Here is a 17127-nt window from a genome sequence, read left to right as displayed (position 1 = left end):
CAAAATTAAAGATTTCATCAGAAATTCAAAGTCTAGACAGACCAGTACTTTTTGGGAAACACTTTTTTTTACCAAAAATGGCAAAAATTGACCCACAATTACAAAATTGCAGATTTCATCATAATTTCAATGAATATCATTAAGGTGATCTGTAGGAACCTGTATACCAGATTGCAAAGCTATCAGATGAGTAGTTTTGAAAATACACATTTTTTGACCAAAAATGGAAAAAATTGCCCCAAAATTACAAAATTGCAGATTTCATCATAATTTCAATAAATATTTTTTAGTTCATCTATAGAAACCTGTATACCAAATTTCAAAGCTATCAGATGAGTAGTTTTGGAAATACACATTTTTTGACCAAAAATGGCAAAAATTGCCCAAAAATACAAAATTACAGATTTCATCAGAAATTCAATATATATTACTTAGTTCATCTATAGAAACTTGTTTACCACATTTCAAAACTATCAGACCAGTGCTTTTTGAGAAATACATTTTTTGACCAAAAATGGCAAAAATTGCCTTAAAAATACAAATATGCAAATTTCACCACGATTTGAACAAATCTGAAATAGATCATCCCTAGGGACATATGTACCAAATATCAAAGCTATGTGACTGGTACTTTTGAAGAAGAAGATTTTTAAAGATTTTTTTACCAACAAGCGACCTAGCGGCCGATATAGCTCCGCTGTGTTTATGTACAGAATAACTATTTTTGACACATGTTGATGAAGAAGGTGGAAATCTTTGATAACTCAATGCAGTGGCCAGAAAAATGTGGCTAAAATAAGCTGCAAAAATACAAAATTGAAGATTTCATCATACTTTGAATATATCACATCCGATCATCCCTAAGAACATGTCAACCAAAGCTATCTGATGAGTAGTTTTTTGAGAATAAAATATTCTGACCAACCAGATATGAACTGAAAATGCTCACGTGTTTCATACAGTTATGTGTAAATTTGAACCTTTGCCACATGTTTGCAACTTCATTGAAAGTATTATGATCAACATAATGAACAATAATCACCGCCGATTAATTCTCAAAGGTCATGAAGTATACAAATATGTAATTAGCTGAAATAAAAATATTAAAGTTCTTTTACTGCTGTCATTGTATCACCATTTTATATAGCAAGTGTAATTACCATTGGCCAAGTCCTTCAAGCCATATATGCCGAGCTGTGAAAGCTCATTAGATATGCAAATTGTAAATTAGCTGACATAAAATGTGAAATGACTTTCGATATTGTTTTAACCAGGTATCATCATCAATGTTGTCATGTTTTGCCAACTTTGATCAAGTAAATCCCAGTATATATCCCTAATAAGCAAAGTTCATTAAATATGTAAATTAGGAATTGACTTAAGGTGGTTGGTAAGGCTAGAGCGTCAGTTATAAATTTCAACAAAACTATTAAAATATAAAAGTAGTCAACATTCCCTGTGGAATAAAAAAAACTAGACATTTGGGCACAAAGGCATTGCAGAGTAATTATAGCCTGTTAAAACTTCTGAAAAACTGACCAAATAAGAAGAAGTTGGGGAGTCCTTAGTGTATTAACTATGGTAGAGGTCCCCCAGCTTTTAATAAAATGTTTGAAAAGGGAAAGTCATTATTTGCTGTTTTTCAGGAAAGTTTGACAAGGCGGTGCTGGCATTCAGAGTGAGTGACTGCTATTGTAAATGCATTTTTAGATTCTTTGAGTGTCAAAGAGGTGTCAAAAGTGAGATTAACCAAAAAAACTGCTCTATGACTTCAAAAGAGGGGACCGGTGCAAATATGGCTTGTTTTCAACATTTTTGACAGAATAACAGTTTTCCTACATAATTGTATACCAATTTAATCCAACTTTGAAATGAGATATGGACATGGAATTTTACAGCCTATTAACAAGGTTACAGACAAGATTGTACGGCACAATTTTCCTGTATTTGAAGTACTTTTTGAAAAATCACATTTTGAAATTTGAAAGAATTTCTAATAATTTTTTGATATATAAACCCATGTAAAATCATAAAAACAAATTTTATTTACAAATCCTGCCGTACAAATCTTACAATAAATAGTGTCAACATATTTATTACTAATTTGGTAATATTAATACTATCCAATTATAAGGTCTCCCATCATACCAAATATGAAGGGTGTAGCACTTGTGGTTACTTAGTTATGGCCATATATGTATATTTGAGGTCAAAGGTCATCGGGGTCACATGACATTTTGTCAAAAAAATTGTATTGCTAAGTTATCCCTATATACCAAAAATCAGACCTCTAGCTCTATTGGCTGGCTCAGAATTAGATATGCACATAATTAATGAGGTACAGGATGTGATGTCATAAGGTCTCCCATCATACCAAATATGAAGGGTGTAGCACTTGTGGTTACTTAGTTATGGCCATATATGTATATTTGAGGTCAAAGGTCATCGGGGTCACATGACATTTTGTCAAAAAAATGGTATTGCTAAGTTATCCCTATATACCAAAAATCAGACCTCTAGCTCTATTGGCTGGCTCAGAATTAGATATGCGCATAATTAATGAGGTACAGGATGTGATGTCATAAGGTCTCCCATCATACCAAATATGAAGGGTGTAGCACTTGTGGTTACTTAGTTATGGCCATATATGTATATTTGAGGTCAAAGGTCATCGGGGTCACATGACATTTTGTCAAAAAAATGGTATTGCTAAGTTATCCCTATATACCAAAAATCAGACCTCTAGCTCTATTGGCTGGCTCAGAATTAGATATGCGCATAATTAATGAGGTACAGGATGTGATGTCATAAGGTCTCCCATCATACCAAATATGAAGGGTGGAGCACTTGTGGTTACTGAGTTATGGACATATACTCATATTTAAGGTCAAAGGTCATCAAGATCACATGACATTTTGCCAAAAATTTGTATTGCTAAGTTATCCCTATATACCAAAAATCAGACCTCTAGCTCTATTGGCCAGCTCAGAATTAGAAATGCACATAATAAATGAGTTGCAGGAAGATGCCAAGGTCAAAGGTCAAGAGGAACCCCCCAAAATAGTGGAGAGCAATTTGGTCCCCTACTGGCCATTGTCCAATAGACGCTGGCTGTCTTGGACTTTAACATAGGCCAGAATAAGCCATTGCCATAGCTTAGCTGCATAGGTATAGGGGAGGTCAAAGGTCATAGAAAAATCAGAAAAATAATACTTTAAAAATCTTCTTCTCAAAATTGGCAAGACCTGTGACTTTGATATTTCGCATGAAGGAGCAAGGCTATAAGATCTAACCAGGGTTAGGTTGGTAGCGGGTCAAGTTGACTGGGGTCGAGTTGGTTAGGGGTCGAGATGTCCAGAAACCATGGTCATCATGCTTCCCATAGACTACCATGTATCACAAAAATTAAAACTGTGATAACTTCATTAATATGCAAGCCACGCCCACCAAAACCTTTTCAGTTCTAGCCATTTGAATTCTGAAGATGTCTACCAAATTTGACTGAAATACGTTCAGCCGTTTTTGAGATAATGGGGATACAGACACACGGACACACACACACACACAGACAGACATGGCTAAACCATATGCTCACGTGTGTGAACACGTGAGCAAAAAATGGCAACAATTGCCCCAAAAAATAAAAATTGCAGATTTCATCATAATTTCAAAATATCACACTTAGTTATACCAAATTTCAAAGCTGTTAGACCAGTACTTTTTGAGAAATGCATTTTTTGACCAAAAATGGCAAAAATTGCCCCAAAAATTCAAATTGCAGATGTCATCATTATTTCAATAAATATCATTTAGTTCATCTATGGAAACCTGTATACCAAATTTCAAAGCTATCAGATAAGTAGTTTTGGAAATACACATTTTTTGACCAAAAATGGCAAAAATTGCTCAAAAAATACAAAATTACAGATTCATCAGAAAAAAAATTACTAAGCTTATCTGTAGAAACCTGTATACCAAATTTCAAAGCTATCAGACCAATACTTTTTGAGGAACACATTTTTGGACCAAAATGGCAAAATTGCCCCAAAATTACAAAATTGCAGATTTCATCATTGTTTCCATAAATATCATTTAGTTCATCTGTAGGAACCTGTATACCAAATTTCAAAGCTATCAGGTGAGTAGTTTTGGAAATACACAGTTTTTGACCAAAAATGGCAAAAATTGCCCCAAAAATACAAAATTACAGATTTCATCAGAAATTCAATATATATTACTTAGTTCATCTATAGAAACCTGTATACCAAATTTCAAAACTGTCAGACCAGTACTTTTTGAGAAATACATTTTTTGACCAAAAATGCAAAAATTGCCTTAAAAATGCAAATTTGCATATTTCTGCACAATTTGAACAAATCTGAAATAGATCATCCCTAGGGACATATGTACCAAATATAAAAGCTATCTGACTGGTAGTTTTGAAGAAGAAGATTTTTAAAGATTTTTTACCAAAAATGACAAAAATTGCCTTAAAAATACAAATATGCAAATTTCACCACCATTTTAACAAATCTGATTAAGTCACCCTAAGCAAACTGCATATCAAATTTCAAAGCAATCGGACGAGCGGTTTCAGAGAAGAAGATTTTTTTACCAAAAACACCAAAAAATGCCCCAAAAATACAAATATGCAAATTTCACCATGATTTGAACAAACTTAAGTGAGGTCACCCCAAGTGAACTGCATATAAAATTTCAAAGCAATTGGACTTGCGGTTTCAGAGAAGGCAATTGTTGACGGACGACGCCGGGACGCCGGACGCCGACGGATGACGACGGAAAATCAACCTATTTGATAAGCTCCGCGTCGCTGACAGCGGAGCTAAAAATGACAAAAATTGCCTTAAAAATACAAATATGCAAATTTTGTCACGATTTGAACAAATCTAACTGAAGTCACCCTACGTAAACTGCATGTCAAAGTTCAAAACAATCGTAAATGCGGTTTCAGAAAAGATGTTTTTACCAAAAACAGCAAAAAATACCCCAAAATAAAATATACAAATTTCACCACGATTGCCACAAACTTAAGTGAGGTCACCGCAAGTAAACTGCATATAAAATTTCAAAGCCATTCAACTTGCAGTTTCAGAGGAAAAGGCAATTGTTGACGGACGACGACGACGGACGACGACGACGGAAAATCAACCTATTTGATAAGCTCCGCGTCGCTGACAGCGGAGCTTGAAAAAATGCAATGTGTCAGCAAAAATCAAGGTGCAGAAGACCTTGCAACCAACCTACTAGAACAGTGTGCAAAAAAATAAGCAGGGACAAAGATCTGTACACCCAAGCAGCTAAAGAAGCTGGAATACAAGTACAAGGAAAATTTTCAAGGGAGACTGTCCTTGCTCTTAAGAGCATTATGCCCATGACAACATGGCGATTGTTGAAACGCACCTTTAAAATTGAATTTGGTGTGGATGTACTTGGTTCAGAGAAGAAGCTGAGAGAGGAGCTTGAAGAAATGCAATTCACATATGAGTATGGCAGTTTTGAGAGTGAAGAAAGAGGTGAAGCGATCACAGTAAATTATATACGGGTCACAGATGTAAGAGAAGTTGTTACGAAGACAGTTGAGGAACTGAAGGCAAATAATAAATTGACAAAACTTGACAATATCAGTCCAGATACACTGTGGCTTTGTGTATCTGGTGACAAAGGTGGCAACTCTACAAAACTGATGTTACAAGTTATGAACAGTAAGACACAGCATTCCATCAAGCAGGCAAAATTACTAGGACTATTTGAAGGAGGACGTGATACTCGGAAACATATAGAAGTTGTCTTCAAAGATATCATCGCTGATGTATGCAAGTTGCAGAGAGAAATAGCAGACATGAAGCTTGAAATGCCTGACAGGTTCCAATGTGATAATCCAGAATGCATGGAAAAGAAGAGATCTGAAGGTATTTTTTTAATTTCATAGCACACTTCTTGTATTTCCATCCAAGGCATAAAACTAAATTGCAATAGTGTTATCATGAAAATTTGACATATACATGTATATATATTGTGAATAATATTCAACCATTCAAGATTGTGTAATTGAGTGTTACTTGAAAAGAGAACATTTGTCATGCTCTCTAAATGAGAAGATGCACCATATATGATGAAATAAATACATTATTTTTTGTCTCTAAACTTTGATCAGTTGATAAGCTTGGGAGGCTTTTATGTAGCATATTTGTTCATGTATGTCAATGCTGGACTTATTTTTCTTAACTTTCTCTTACTTTCAGTACCTTCATCTGCAGATGAACAGGTACACAAGAAGACTTCTTTCAAACCTCTCCAGCCCTTCAATGAAGACAATCAGACTCTCAGTGCAGATTGTGCATATTGTAAACATGAAAGGGGTAAGTAATTTTTGCTTTTTACACAAAGAGAAACAAGGAATAGAACATCAAACATACCAGTCTCATTTATATTTTTTCTGATGTAAACTTTGTGATATTCTGTGAAGTAATTTTTGCTTTGACAATTGTTTTCCTTAAAGAAAAAACAAATTCAAGGCAGTACTGAAACTCTTTCATCGCCATATTGACTTTGACTTCATTCAATAATGATTATCTTCAAACTTTATTCTAATAGGTAACATAGAACGGTGCAGTCCCAGATGTACCCAAACTGCAGCAGAGAGTGAGGAACTACTTGCATCATCTCCACAGTGTGCTGGAAGTGCAACAATGGACGTCGATGATGGTCAACAGGAATCTTCATCCACCTACACTCACTGCAAACTTAGCTGGGGAGGTGACTGGGAGTGGCTTGCAAGATTATTAGGAGTGACTGGTCCAAATGGAAGATACTTCTGTCTCCATTGTTACTGTACTCTGTCTGATTTATGCAAGGGTAAACCACATGCATATCATGTTCTGGATAAATATAAAGACCTCTTCCCAGACACAGTTCCAGCTAGATTTGCAATGAGAACTTTTGAGGATTGTGAAAGACACTCTATGAACTTTGCAAGTGCAGTAAAGGCAAAGGCTTTTGATCACTTTAACTGTGAAGCATTGCCTCTGATAAAAGCCCCAGGCTTTGTAATTGATAGTTTGACAGTAACACCACTTCACCTGTGTCTCGGTGTTGGACTGTTAATATTGAATTTGATTGAATCTATGGCTCTTGACCTTGATAAGACTTTTTTCAGTGAGAATGGTGTACATACAGATGATATGGAATCTTTGGTTGAAAGTAGGAGAAAACTGTCAGAAGAATTATTGTCTTCAGAAAAAGAAACATGTATGCTTGAAGAACAAAGTCGTGAATTAGAGAAAAGTATAAATTGTGTGAAAGAGAAGTATGCAAAGTACTATCAGAAGTCAGGTGGAAAGTTGATTGATAAGTCAACTGAAGGTAAAGAAGCCAGAAAAGAGCAAGCGCTAAAAGAGAATGCATTACTTGAGCAACTAAAAAAAATCCATGTGCAACAATAACAGGTAAAAGAGCAGCATAAAGCAACTGATAAAGCTCTTCAAAGTGTTGTAACTAAACTTGATAATGTAATTGGTCCATTCAAGCAGAAGCTTGATGTGGCTTTGGATAGTTTTAATCTTAAACGATGTGTGTACCATTCTGGAGCTCTTACTGGCCCTGATGTTCGTAAACTCTGTTTGAAACCAAATATCAGGAAGATTCAGAATGTATTCAAGCCGGTCCTTCTCAAAACAGGTTGTGGTGACAAGTTATTTAGTTCCCATGTAATTTCTGTGAAGGTGTGTACTCTCCTCAGTAAATTCAGTCTAGTATATGATCTCATGATGGCAAACAGACCACTTTGCAAACATGAAGTTGAGATCTTGGCCATGAGATGTTCAAGTTTCGGCAACTGGTTTCCTGTTAACTTCCCAAATGTTAATCTATCAAGGAAATTTCATGTGTTGACTGTAGAGGTGGTAAGAAAAGTCAGGAATTTGCAAACTGTTGGCATGGAAACAGAGCAAGCAACTGAAAGTATTCATTGTTACATCAACAAATTAAATAGGATGTATGCAACTGTACAAAATACTGCAAAGCGACATGAGTTACTGGTCAAAACACACAATGTATTCAGCAACCCAGGACTGCCAGATCTTGCCAAAACTCTACCAAAAGGAGCTCAGAGTAAGAGAATGACATAAAACTCAGTTCTGCCAGTGCAGTATGCAAGTAACAGACAATTCATTGTTCATTGTGTTGTTGAGTGCAATGAAGCACTTTATTGTAATAAAAAATGTAAAGTCAAATGTATTGTGTCCTACTTGATGACCACTGTGTTGTGATGTGATTGTGTTGTTGTCATCGGCGTTTTTGATTTTGTTGACGAGTTTGTTTTTGTTTAGTTGTTGTTATGTTCATTAAGTAAATGGCAACTTTTGTAATTTTTAGCTACTATAGACTATAGTCTATAGAAGCTATTGGGATGGGTATCCGTCCGGCGTCCGTCGTCAGTCTGTATGTATGTATGTATGTATGTATGTATGTATGTATGTATGTATGTATGTATGTATGTATGTCCGTTTGTGAGGCGTCCGTCCACTCAAATATCTTGAGAACCGCAGTACTTACTGATTTGATATTTGTTGTGTAGATGAAAAATAGGATTTTGAGAAACTAATTTTTTTAATTTTTTGATATTGTTGAAAATAGGCAAATTAATGCCAAAAAAGGCGTTTTTGGTAAAAAATCTTCTTCTTCATAACCGCTGGTCAGACAGCTTTGTTATTTGGTATACAGGTCCCTAGGGATACCCCAACTTAGATTTGTTAAAATTGTGATAAAATATGCAAAGGTGTATTTTTAAGGAATTTTTTTTTCATTTTTGGTCAAAATTTGACTTACATTGTATGTAATTCTTGTACTGTATAAACCCTATCAATTCACCCAGAAAAAAATAATTAATATGATTTTAAATAATTGAATTAATTGGGAAATCATCAAAGCCAAAATAATTTTAGTGAAGAATTATCAGAAAGTTCAACTTTTTTTGACAGTTCATAGTGAAATGCCTACCATCTTGGAGGATTAAAACATGTAAAGGCAACTTTCCTGAATCCCAACTTTGACATATTCTGAACCGTCATTTATTGTGCCCTGAATGTTATCTAAAAGAAATTGCTCATAATAGTTTGTCATGATAGGGTGGTCAAATAAATAGAGATAGAGAAAGTTCTAATTTCCATTTATGGTTGACTTGGTAAGGATAAAATAAAATTACTCTTTGAGGAAAAAAATAGAGTGGTCAACTAAAAGAGTGGTCAAAGTGATAGGGTTTTTATGGTAAAGCTGGGCTGTAAGATTCCTCATGTGCTATTTATAGCAATTATGCAATCTGTGTAAACAGTGCAATGAAAGTGTTACATGATTCCTTATAATGCTTTTGATGACCTTGAACTTCTTAAGTTTCAAACATTTGTCTCTTCAGTGTGCTTTCTCTGAGTACGTACAGTCTCAACTGATTCAACAGAACTTACTTACAATGTTAATTTGAAAGTGAAATGTGCTTTGTTAATAGGATGGAAATACTGATAAAGATAACCAGCTTAAGATTCTTTATAACCTGACAGATACGTATATGCTGTTTTTTATGACGTAAATCTTGATTTAAGCAAGTCTTGTTTACTTTAATTAGAATGTAATTAACTCTCGTTTATTAGCTACTATAGACTAATATAGTCTATAAAAGCTATTGCGATGGGTATCCGTCCAGCGTGCACCGTCAGTCTGTATGTATGTATGTATGTATGTATGTATGTATGTCCATTTGTTAGGCCTTCGTCCACTCAAATATCTTGACAACTGCAGTACTTACTGATTTGATATTTGTTGTGTGGATAAAATATATGATTTTGAGAAACTAGTTTTATTAATTTTTTGATATTGTTGAAAATATGCAAATTAGCACCCAAAAAGGCGTTTTTGGTAAAAAATCTTCTTCTTCATAACCACTGGTCAGACAGCTTTGTTATTTGGTATACAGGTCCCTAGGGATAACCCAACTTAGATTTGTTAAAATTGTGATGAAATATGCAAATCTGTATTTTTACGGAATCTTTTTTTCCATTTTTGGTGAGGCCATCCTGAAATGAGCTATCAAAGATATCCACCTTCTTCATCAATACATGTGTCACAAAAGGTTATTCTCTACGTAACGCAGCAGAGCTCTGTCAACTGTTGAGTCGCTTGTTTTTTCAAACCGCTGGTCAGACAGCTTTAATATTTGGTTTACAAGTCCCTAGGATGACCTTAGTGAGATAATTTCATACAGTCATGTATCCATGTCTATAGTAGCTTCAGGGACTTTGGCCCTATGTTTAAAATAACTGATAGCAGTGTCAAGTAAACTTGAGAGATCTTCTCTTGTACCCTTCCCGCTACGAACTGTAGATAAATTAGACAGAGAAAGTATTTTAACCCTTAAAGTGCCATAGACTTTCTATGCAATGCAACTGCCAGGCCAAGGACTTTTTGAACCCAACTTCTCAACATGTTATGCTTTTTTTCAGACTGGTGCAGTTCATTTTCTGTGATGAGAAACCCTTACAACCCATTATTATTTCCAAAGCGCAGGATATGAAGAAGCTCTCTATGACAATAAAAAGTTTCAATTTACACATTGAAGGTGTAAAATTGGGGTAAAATGCTCGTTTTTTGTTCAAAATTCACTGAAAATGATAAAAAGTTTCTAAAAATGTATAAAATTCATCAACGGCCTTCAAACTTGAATAGAATTTTCATGTTATCGAAAGACACAAATTCAGGTACACGATTTCAGCATCATGTAACACATACGTAAATAATAAACAAAAACAAACAATTAGTGTCTTTCAAAATAATACAAATGCTTCCTGTGCAAATGCATCTCTACAAAATACAAATAATATTTACATGCAGTACACTCAATGTAGATTGACAGCTACTGTGTATGGAGCAACAGCATGATTGCATTGCCTAAGCATTGTCTTTTACTTGTCTATTGTATTTGTTTGTTTGTTTGTTTGCTTGTTTATATATTTTATTTCTTCTAGTGGAAATGATTTTCCAGGGAAAAATTCAGTGTACATATCCACTTTGTCAACAGTTTACTATCTATCATATGATTTCTTGTTGTTGTTATTTAAAATCTGTCTTCAAAGTTAGAAGAAATCAGTTTGTTCGCCTGTAAACACAAACAATTAATTTGCATACACAGAGACAACAAGGTTCCATATTGTACATGGAGGGGTAACTATTGTGCAACACATGCACACAACTATAGGGCGTTTTCAACTGACTCTGTATAGTTTCAACCGCCAGTATAATTATAATGAAGAGTTGAAGACAAAAACACATTTCACTGACCTTTTTATCGATTAATTTTGGTGTTTGACCCAACTTACATTAGTTTAATTCACCTACGCGTGTGTAACTATCTGTGGCGTATCGAGTCACGGACTCGTATTACCATACAATACTAGTCAATCCGTTCGCCAAGTTTGATCACGTATTTTGACAAGCACGCCACAAAATCCGCCACGAAATGGAATGAAACCACTAAGTATCGAGAAAAAAGTTTCATGTCCGGTTTATTTCAGTTCAAAAAATGCGTAACACGAAGGAAATGTCTCGCAATGTCAACAGTTCAGAACAACTACATTTCATTTACAAACCGGGTCGACTGTCATGGCCGTCTCGCTCCAGGCCGGCCGGAGGTCAAATATCAACAGTTTAAAGGAGCTTATTGGCAGTCCAACGCTTGAAAATCGACAAAATACACTTCAATTTAACCAAATCCTTACAAATTTCTCAATCTTGCATGTTTTGGGCTTCGAAAACCTTATCCTCGGGTTCCATGTCGAGAGTTCGGCATCACACAGTGCCGCCATCTTGGCCGCCGATACGTTCAAAGTTCACTATCGCGATCAATTTGGTCAGCAAATCGCGTCATTTTTCCGTAAAATACTCTAAAAAAAACTGTAAAATCTGTCATTTCTATCACCCAGGGGGCAGTAGCTTGGCATAATATAGTTGTCTTCCATGTCTACGGCATGGTAAAGCTTTTCAAAAAACGTACGTACGTGTTTCGTTCAATGCACTGTGGCCGTATCCGCGTACTGGTGAAACTGCAGACCTGATTAAATATTCATGAAAATCGCTGACCTCTTTTAAAGAAAGTTTGCATAAATTACTGGAATTTCGATTGTTAGGCTGCATGATGTCATTATTTTAGTCCTTATATGGTACTAAACTGGGTTCAAAGGGTCAGGAATACCCTTCTTCTGGCTGAGTTCGGCAATGCATAGCTAAGTTAGGCATAAGCATAGAACGCAACCACTGTCGGTTTATATACCGACGTGGCGCTGAGAGCGAGAATGCCGTGTCAGTTTATAAACCGACGCGGCGCTTTAGGGGTTAAGAAAGTATTTCAGAGGTATCTAGGCAACCCCACGCGTACCATGGAATTTCAGAGAAATAATTACACAAGAAACCTAACAAAATCGCTACTGTCAGGGCTTTAAGTATAAGCTAACACACGCAATCAGCAAATGTAAGCTGGAAAACGTTTGTATATTGAACGGTTTTTTGTCGCAAAAGAGGAAAAATCGATGTGCCCAGAGAAAAATATCATGAATATTAATGAGAATTCGTCGCTTCGGATCATAGGGGTCAAACATCAGAACCTCTGTTGTTGACAACAAAGCTGTCCGTACGATCGTATTGACATGTATACTGGTGGGTAAAACCACGTAAAAAGGGTGTAACAGCCGAAATAAGCTTTCAAAAAGGGGAGAATTCGTTAAAATGGTGTCATTTTGATGCATCCACGCAATCGAGGGCGTGTTAATTACGATGAACGATGACATGAATCATGACAGTATGTGTGCTGGCCTCGACAGTCACCGCCAACACGGCAGTGAATGCCACTGCTCAAAACGTAAACATACCAACTTCAACAATGAAAATGATCAAAAAAAAGCATGTATACTGAAGGATTTATCATCATTTTGACGTAAAATATGATTGTTGTCATTATCAAGACCGTTAAAATTTGAATATTTAATGAGCAAGTGAAAAATTCCGAAATCTTCGGACTTCCGCGTTCGTTTTCGATCGGACTTGCGTTGTAAGTGTATCTGAACTTTGCCCTTCCCTTTGAGAGTGCTGATTGGTTGATTAATGATAGGGCTGTGAAGGTTGTAGTGTGTGGGTTTGTTGTTTTCCGCATGGTTTGAATATTTACCGTTGGTGGCGCGTTTTCTGAATATTTCCCACTGTCCATTGTGTGTAAATAGAGGTCACAGAGTTCATGCGCGATCGATTAGATTGTCAAGCGCTCAATGGCATTGCACGCTCGTGTGCACTGCATAGCATGTAAATGAACTGAACCCAGTACAACACAGCATGCAAATGAGCTGAGCCCAGCACAGCATGCAAATGAGCTTAACCCAGCATCACACAGCATGCAAATGAGCTGAACATAGCACAGCATGCAAATGAGCTTAACCCAGCACCACACAGCATGCAAATGAGCTTAACCCTTTCACCACCATGGTTTGACCCAAATCCATTGTTTTCTATGGTAAAGTTGGACCTGTACACAGGGAACTGGGGGTGAAAGGGTTAACCTAGGATAGCACAGCATGCAAATGAGCTGAACCCAGTGTAGCACAGCATTTAAATGAGCTAAACAAGGGGCAACATAGCATGCAAATTGAGTTTAGCTTAGGGTAGCATAGTATGTAAATGAGCTGAACCCATAGCAGTAACACATGCAGATGACATTTGCTACGCACAACACAACACAACACAGCACACCATGTCAACAACTGTAGAACAGGACACAGTATCATGGAACTAAATGAATGCTAGGGATACAGAAAATTATAGAAAAGTAACAGGTCATGGACAGCATGTCCTACAAGATGAATTATGTAAATGAGCTGTCTTATGCAAAACAGAACATGTAAATCACCCAAGGCATGTTCCTGAGCTGAATCAAGGCAGCAAGAAATACAAATACCCCATGCAGAATATAGCTTAAATGGTTGCCCCCTTGATGAGCTGGAGCAGTTATGCACGACATGGAAAAAAGTGCCTTGGCACAGCAGTAGCACCAGCACAAATGAAAGAGAAATTCTATTGAAACACAAGTGCTAACAAAGCAGACATGTTAGGGATGAAGTCTTTGCAGAACAAGGGAAGTGGGTTAGCAAAATATAGGATCATATCTTAGTGGTTTACTCTTAATGTTGATAATGTGCAACTTAAATTACACGTCACTGCATGGAAAGTCAAAGTTTTCAGTTTGGAAATTTTCTGTTTGTTGTTGTCCTTTAACAATTTCTTTTCCTTTTTAATGTATGGTGGGACAGTGTTAGAGGTGTTCGACACCTGTTTGTCTTTACCATTTACTGGCTACTAGTTTAATTTTGACATCCTATAAAGTTTTTTTCTTGCAGTATAGTTGTTTTATAATTTATGTCTCTTTTCCATCTTCCACATGTAATCTATGTATGCCAGTGAAGAAGTATACTAAATAAAAACAATTAAAATCAAGTGCCATACTTATCCATTATCTATATGAATGATAAAGTTCATAGGGGAATTCAGAGACTGAACCCCAAACCATTTCAGGCATTTTATTTCTGTAAGTTTAAAAAGCAAACCATTTTTTTACCTTGAGTTGGTTTCTCTGTGGGTTCTGGTTCCTTTGTGGGCAGCGGGGTGGCAATAGTGGAGTAGTTTCTGTGGTATACGTGGATGTCGTTGGGTTTTTTGAAACGACCTTCTCCAATGGATTGACCGTTTTGCCCAGTGAGCTTCTCAGCCGTAGAGATGTGTTTTGCATTCCAGTCCGTCCAGTACAGAGTTTTCCCTTCGAGTGTCAAACCGAATGGGTGTGACTTATCACCGAGGTCAAGGAGTTGTCTGCGATCTGTACCATTCAGGTTGCTCATTTCAATCTTATCCATATGGGCATCACACCAGTACAACTTTTTGTCTGTAACAAGACAAAGCGAACATCAAAATCACTGTGACCGCAGCACTGTATCTTTGTACACGTTTTTTCACATCTCATTATGATTCCACGAGTCCTTGGCCTTGAAATTATAGGCAGATTGTGCGAAATTGAATAAGAAAAATTATCTCATGTCCATTGCCAATTTGAGCACACATGCTCTGAAGGGGTGGGGTCATACTGATTTCTTTGATTCAAGAGTCAACATAGGGCAGGCCACACATCCCTACACTGTGCCAGCCACATGCTTACTGAGTTTACAAGTATCTGCATGTATGTTCACTCGCCTCCACAAAAGGAGTATCACTGACAAACTTTTGACAATCAGTGTCTCATTTAAAGGCCGAGCCTCCCTTTAAAAGGACGCGAAGCTATGGCGGCGTTCATTGTGTAAGTGGACACCAAACAGGCAACATACAGGCACACGCTCCAGAAAATGCTACTTTTAGTTTTCCCCGACCACAAAAACGCGGACAGACTGCCAAGCGGTCCGCGCGATTTTGCTGCCGATCAAACTCTGTGATTATATTCTCAGTCTAACGCGAAGACAATTTTTTAGGAAATTCGAGTGTTTGTGGTGGGGGATCAATGACCGTTGGCGATTTGAACCGACCGTCAATCAAACGCTAGTATAAACTCTGTTTGCAGGATTAGCAAAAGGTGACAAAAGGTTGAGAGCAGTTTGTGTAATTAATGTTATAGAAATCAAACATCATACTGGCCAAGTTTTTGACTGGGAGCAGAACTCCACTAATGCGAGAACCTGGGATTGAAAAGTGCAGCCTTAAGGAAGAATGTGTCTCATGGACAGATGTTTAAACTCTCAAACTTTTACAATTCTTTTCCAATCTACCACTTGTGGAGTGTCATTTTAAAGCTCTTGGTGTAAGAAAAATTTTCATTATCTTATTTTTTCAAAATTCAAAAATATTATTTTTCTCCGCAGAATTAACACGGATGGTGGCCATTTTGAATTTCAAATATTGGTAAATCTTGGGGACATTATTACTCTGGTACCAAAATTTGCACAGTGACCCCGATTTTTATCCTTCATTTTGAAAGAGAATGGTTGAAAGATTCCTTCCTTGTGGAAATTTAGGCAAAAGTGGTAGTCTTTCTCTTTCGAGGTGCATACTACCTTTAATGTAAACTTCTCACGAAACGTCACTTGTTTTCTATAAAATTCATAAGATCAACACATACATGCAATATAAAATATACGCTACTGATATTAAAACCAACTGTTTAATAAGATATTATTCCCTAATATTTTTCTTCGTTCAGCTCGGAAAATACGAGTGACGTAATGACCGTGTCATCCCGAGTCTCCGACTCGTGGTGACATGGTCATTACGTCACGAGTATTTTCCGAGCTGAACGAAGAAAAATATTAGGGAATAATATACTTATCACATGCACAAGCCAAGAATTCGTTATTTTTTGCAAAATAAAATAAGTTTTCCATGACGACTCCGCGTTTAAACTTTTGAACTACTTTAGGAATAAATATCAGTACGCCGTGCACAAGTTGTCAATCATTTCCAGTCGTCCGTCGTGTGCGTTAGCGCTCACGTTTGTTCGTGTGTGGAGCAAATGACATTGACAGCTCTAGGTCTACACGTAGGCTACCTTCCGCAAAGTTATACTAAAGATAGCATAGTCCTAGAAATTTATCACAGACAAAGATACGCTATTTTTCGGGAACAAATATCGACTGAATCTCGACGGCGCGAACACTGTAAACGTTGCGCCTGACCCTGTTTGCCCTGCCAGTATACGCGACCAGCTTCGAGTTCGTTGTTTCCGCAAATTATTCACTTAATTCCTTCGGAATATACAGGTGGTACACTCTTGTGTTTACATTGTTTGGATTAGTAATGTCGTAGTCTGTGAAAATAGCGATTTCATTACATGACTTTTGATTGTGGGAGAAACATCGGCCGCCATGTTGTTTGTTTACATGTTTACGAGCACACCGAAGATCGACAAAAAAAAGGTCCGACGCACCAAAATTGATGACATAGACGCCGGTTGTCGTGACGTAGAACGACCAGAGAATAAATCCCGTATTTTTTGTTCAGAGACGACAAACTTGGCTTGTGCATGTGATAATTGATGTTACA

The 17127-nt window shown here is 36.7% G+C and overlaps 2 protein-coding genes across 4 annotated transcripts in view; one reads left to right on the top strand and one right to left on the bottom strand.

Moving 5' to 3' along the window:
• The window catches only part of LOC139118940 (low-density lipoprotein receptor-related protein 6-like), an 85013-nt gene that overhangs the window by 5438 nt on the left and 62448 nt on the right, over positions 1-17127 (bottom strand). For 2 of the 3 annotated variants that reach the window (XM_070682515.1, XM_070682516.1), the window contains exon 18: positions 14663-14986. In XM_070682515.1, the coding sequence (XP_070538616.1) occupies positions 14663-14986 (324 nt within the window). Of the gene's footprint in view, positions 1-9849; positions 10387-14662; positions 14987-17127 lie in introns of those variants that run through there. The other variant, XM_070682517.1, reaches the window with a different exon arrangement.
• LOC139118941 (uncharacterized) lies at positions 5212-7558 on the top strand. The gene is made up of 3 exons (XM_070682519.1): positions 5212-5930; positions 6264-6380; positions 6616-7558. The coding sequence occupies exons 1-3, from the start codon at positions 5219-5221 to the stop codon at positions 7461-7463; spliced, it is 1677 nt and encodes a 558-aa protein (XP_070538620.1). The 5' UTR covers positions 5212-5218; the 3' UTR covers positions 7464-7558.

This window comes from Ptychodera flava, chromosome 19 (genome assembly GCF_041260155.1).
Source record: "Ptychodera flava strain L36383 chromosome 19, AS_Pfla_20210202, whole genome shotgun sequence".
In the NCBI taxonomy this organism is placed as follows: Eukaryota; Metazoa; Hemichordata; class Enteropneusta; family Ptychoderidae; genus Ptychodera; species Ptychodera flava.
The sequence above is the reverse complement of the archived record's forward strand: the minus strand, read 5'-3'. Positions and strand labels throughout refer to the sequence as shown.

Bases quoted from the DNA above. Each gene is read 5' to 3' on its own strand.
- LOC139118941 (XM_070682519.1), top strand. From the start codon at position 5,219: ATGTGTCAGCAAAAATCAAGGTGCAGAAGACCTTGCAACCAACCTACT. The intron at 5,931-6,263 runs GTATTTTTTTAA...TCTTACTTTCAG, and splicing joins GGAAAAGAAGAGATCTGAAG to TACCTTCATCTGCAGATGAA. The intron at 6,381-6,615 runs GTAAGTAATTTT...TTATTCTAATAG, and splicing joins ATATTGTAAACATGAAAGGG to GTAACATAGAACGGTGCAGT.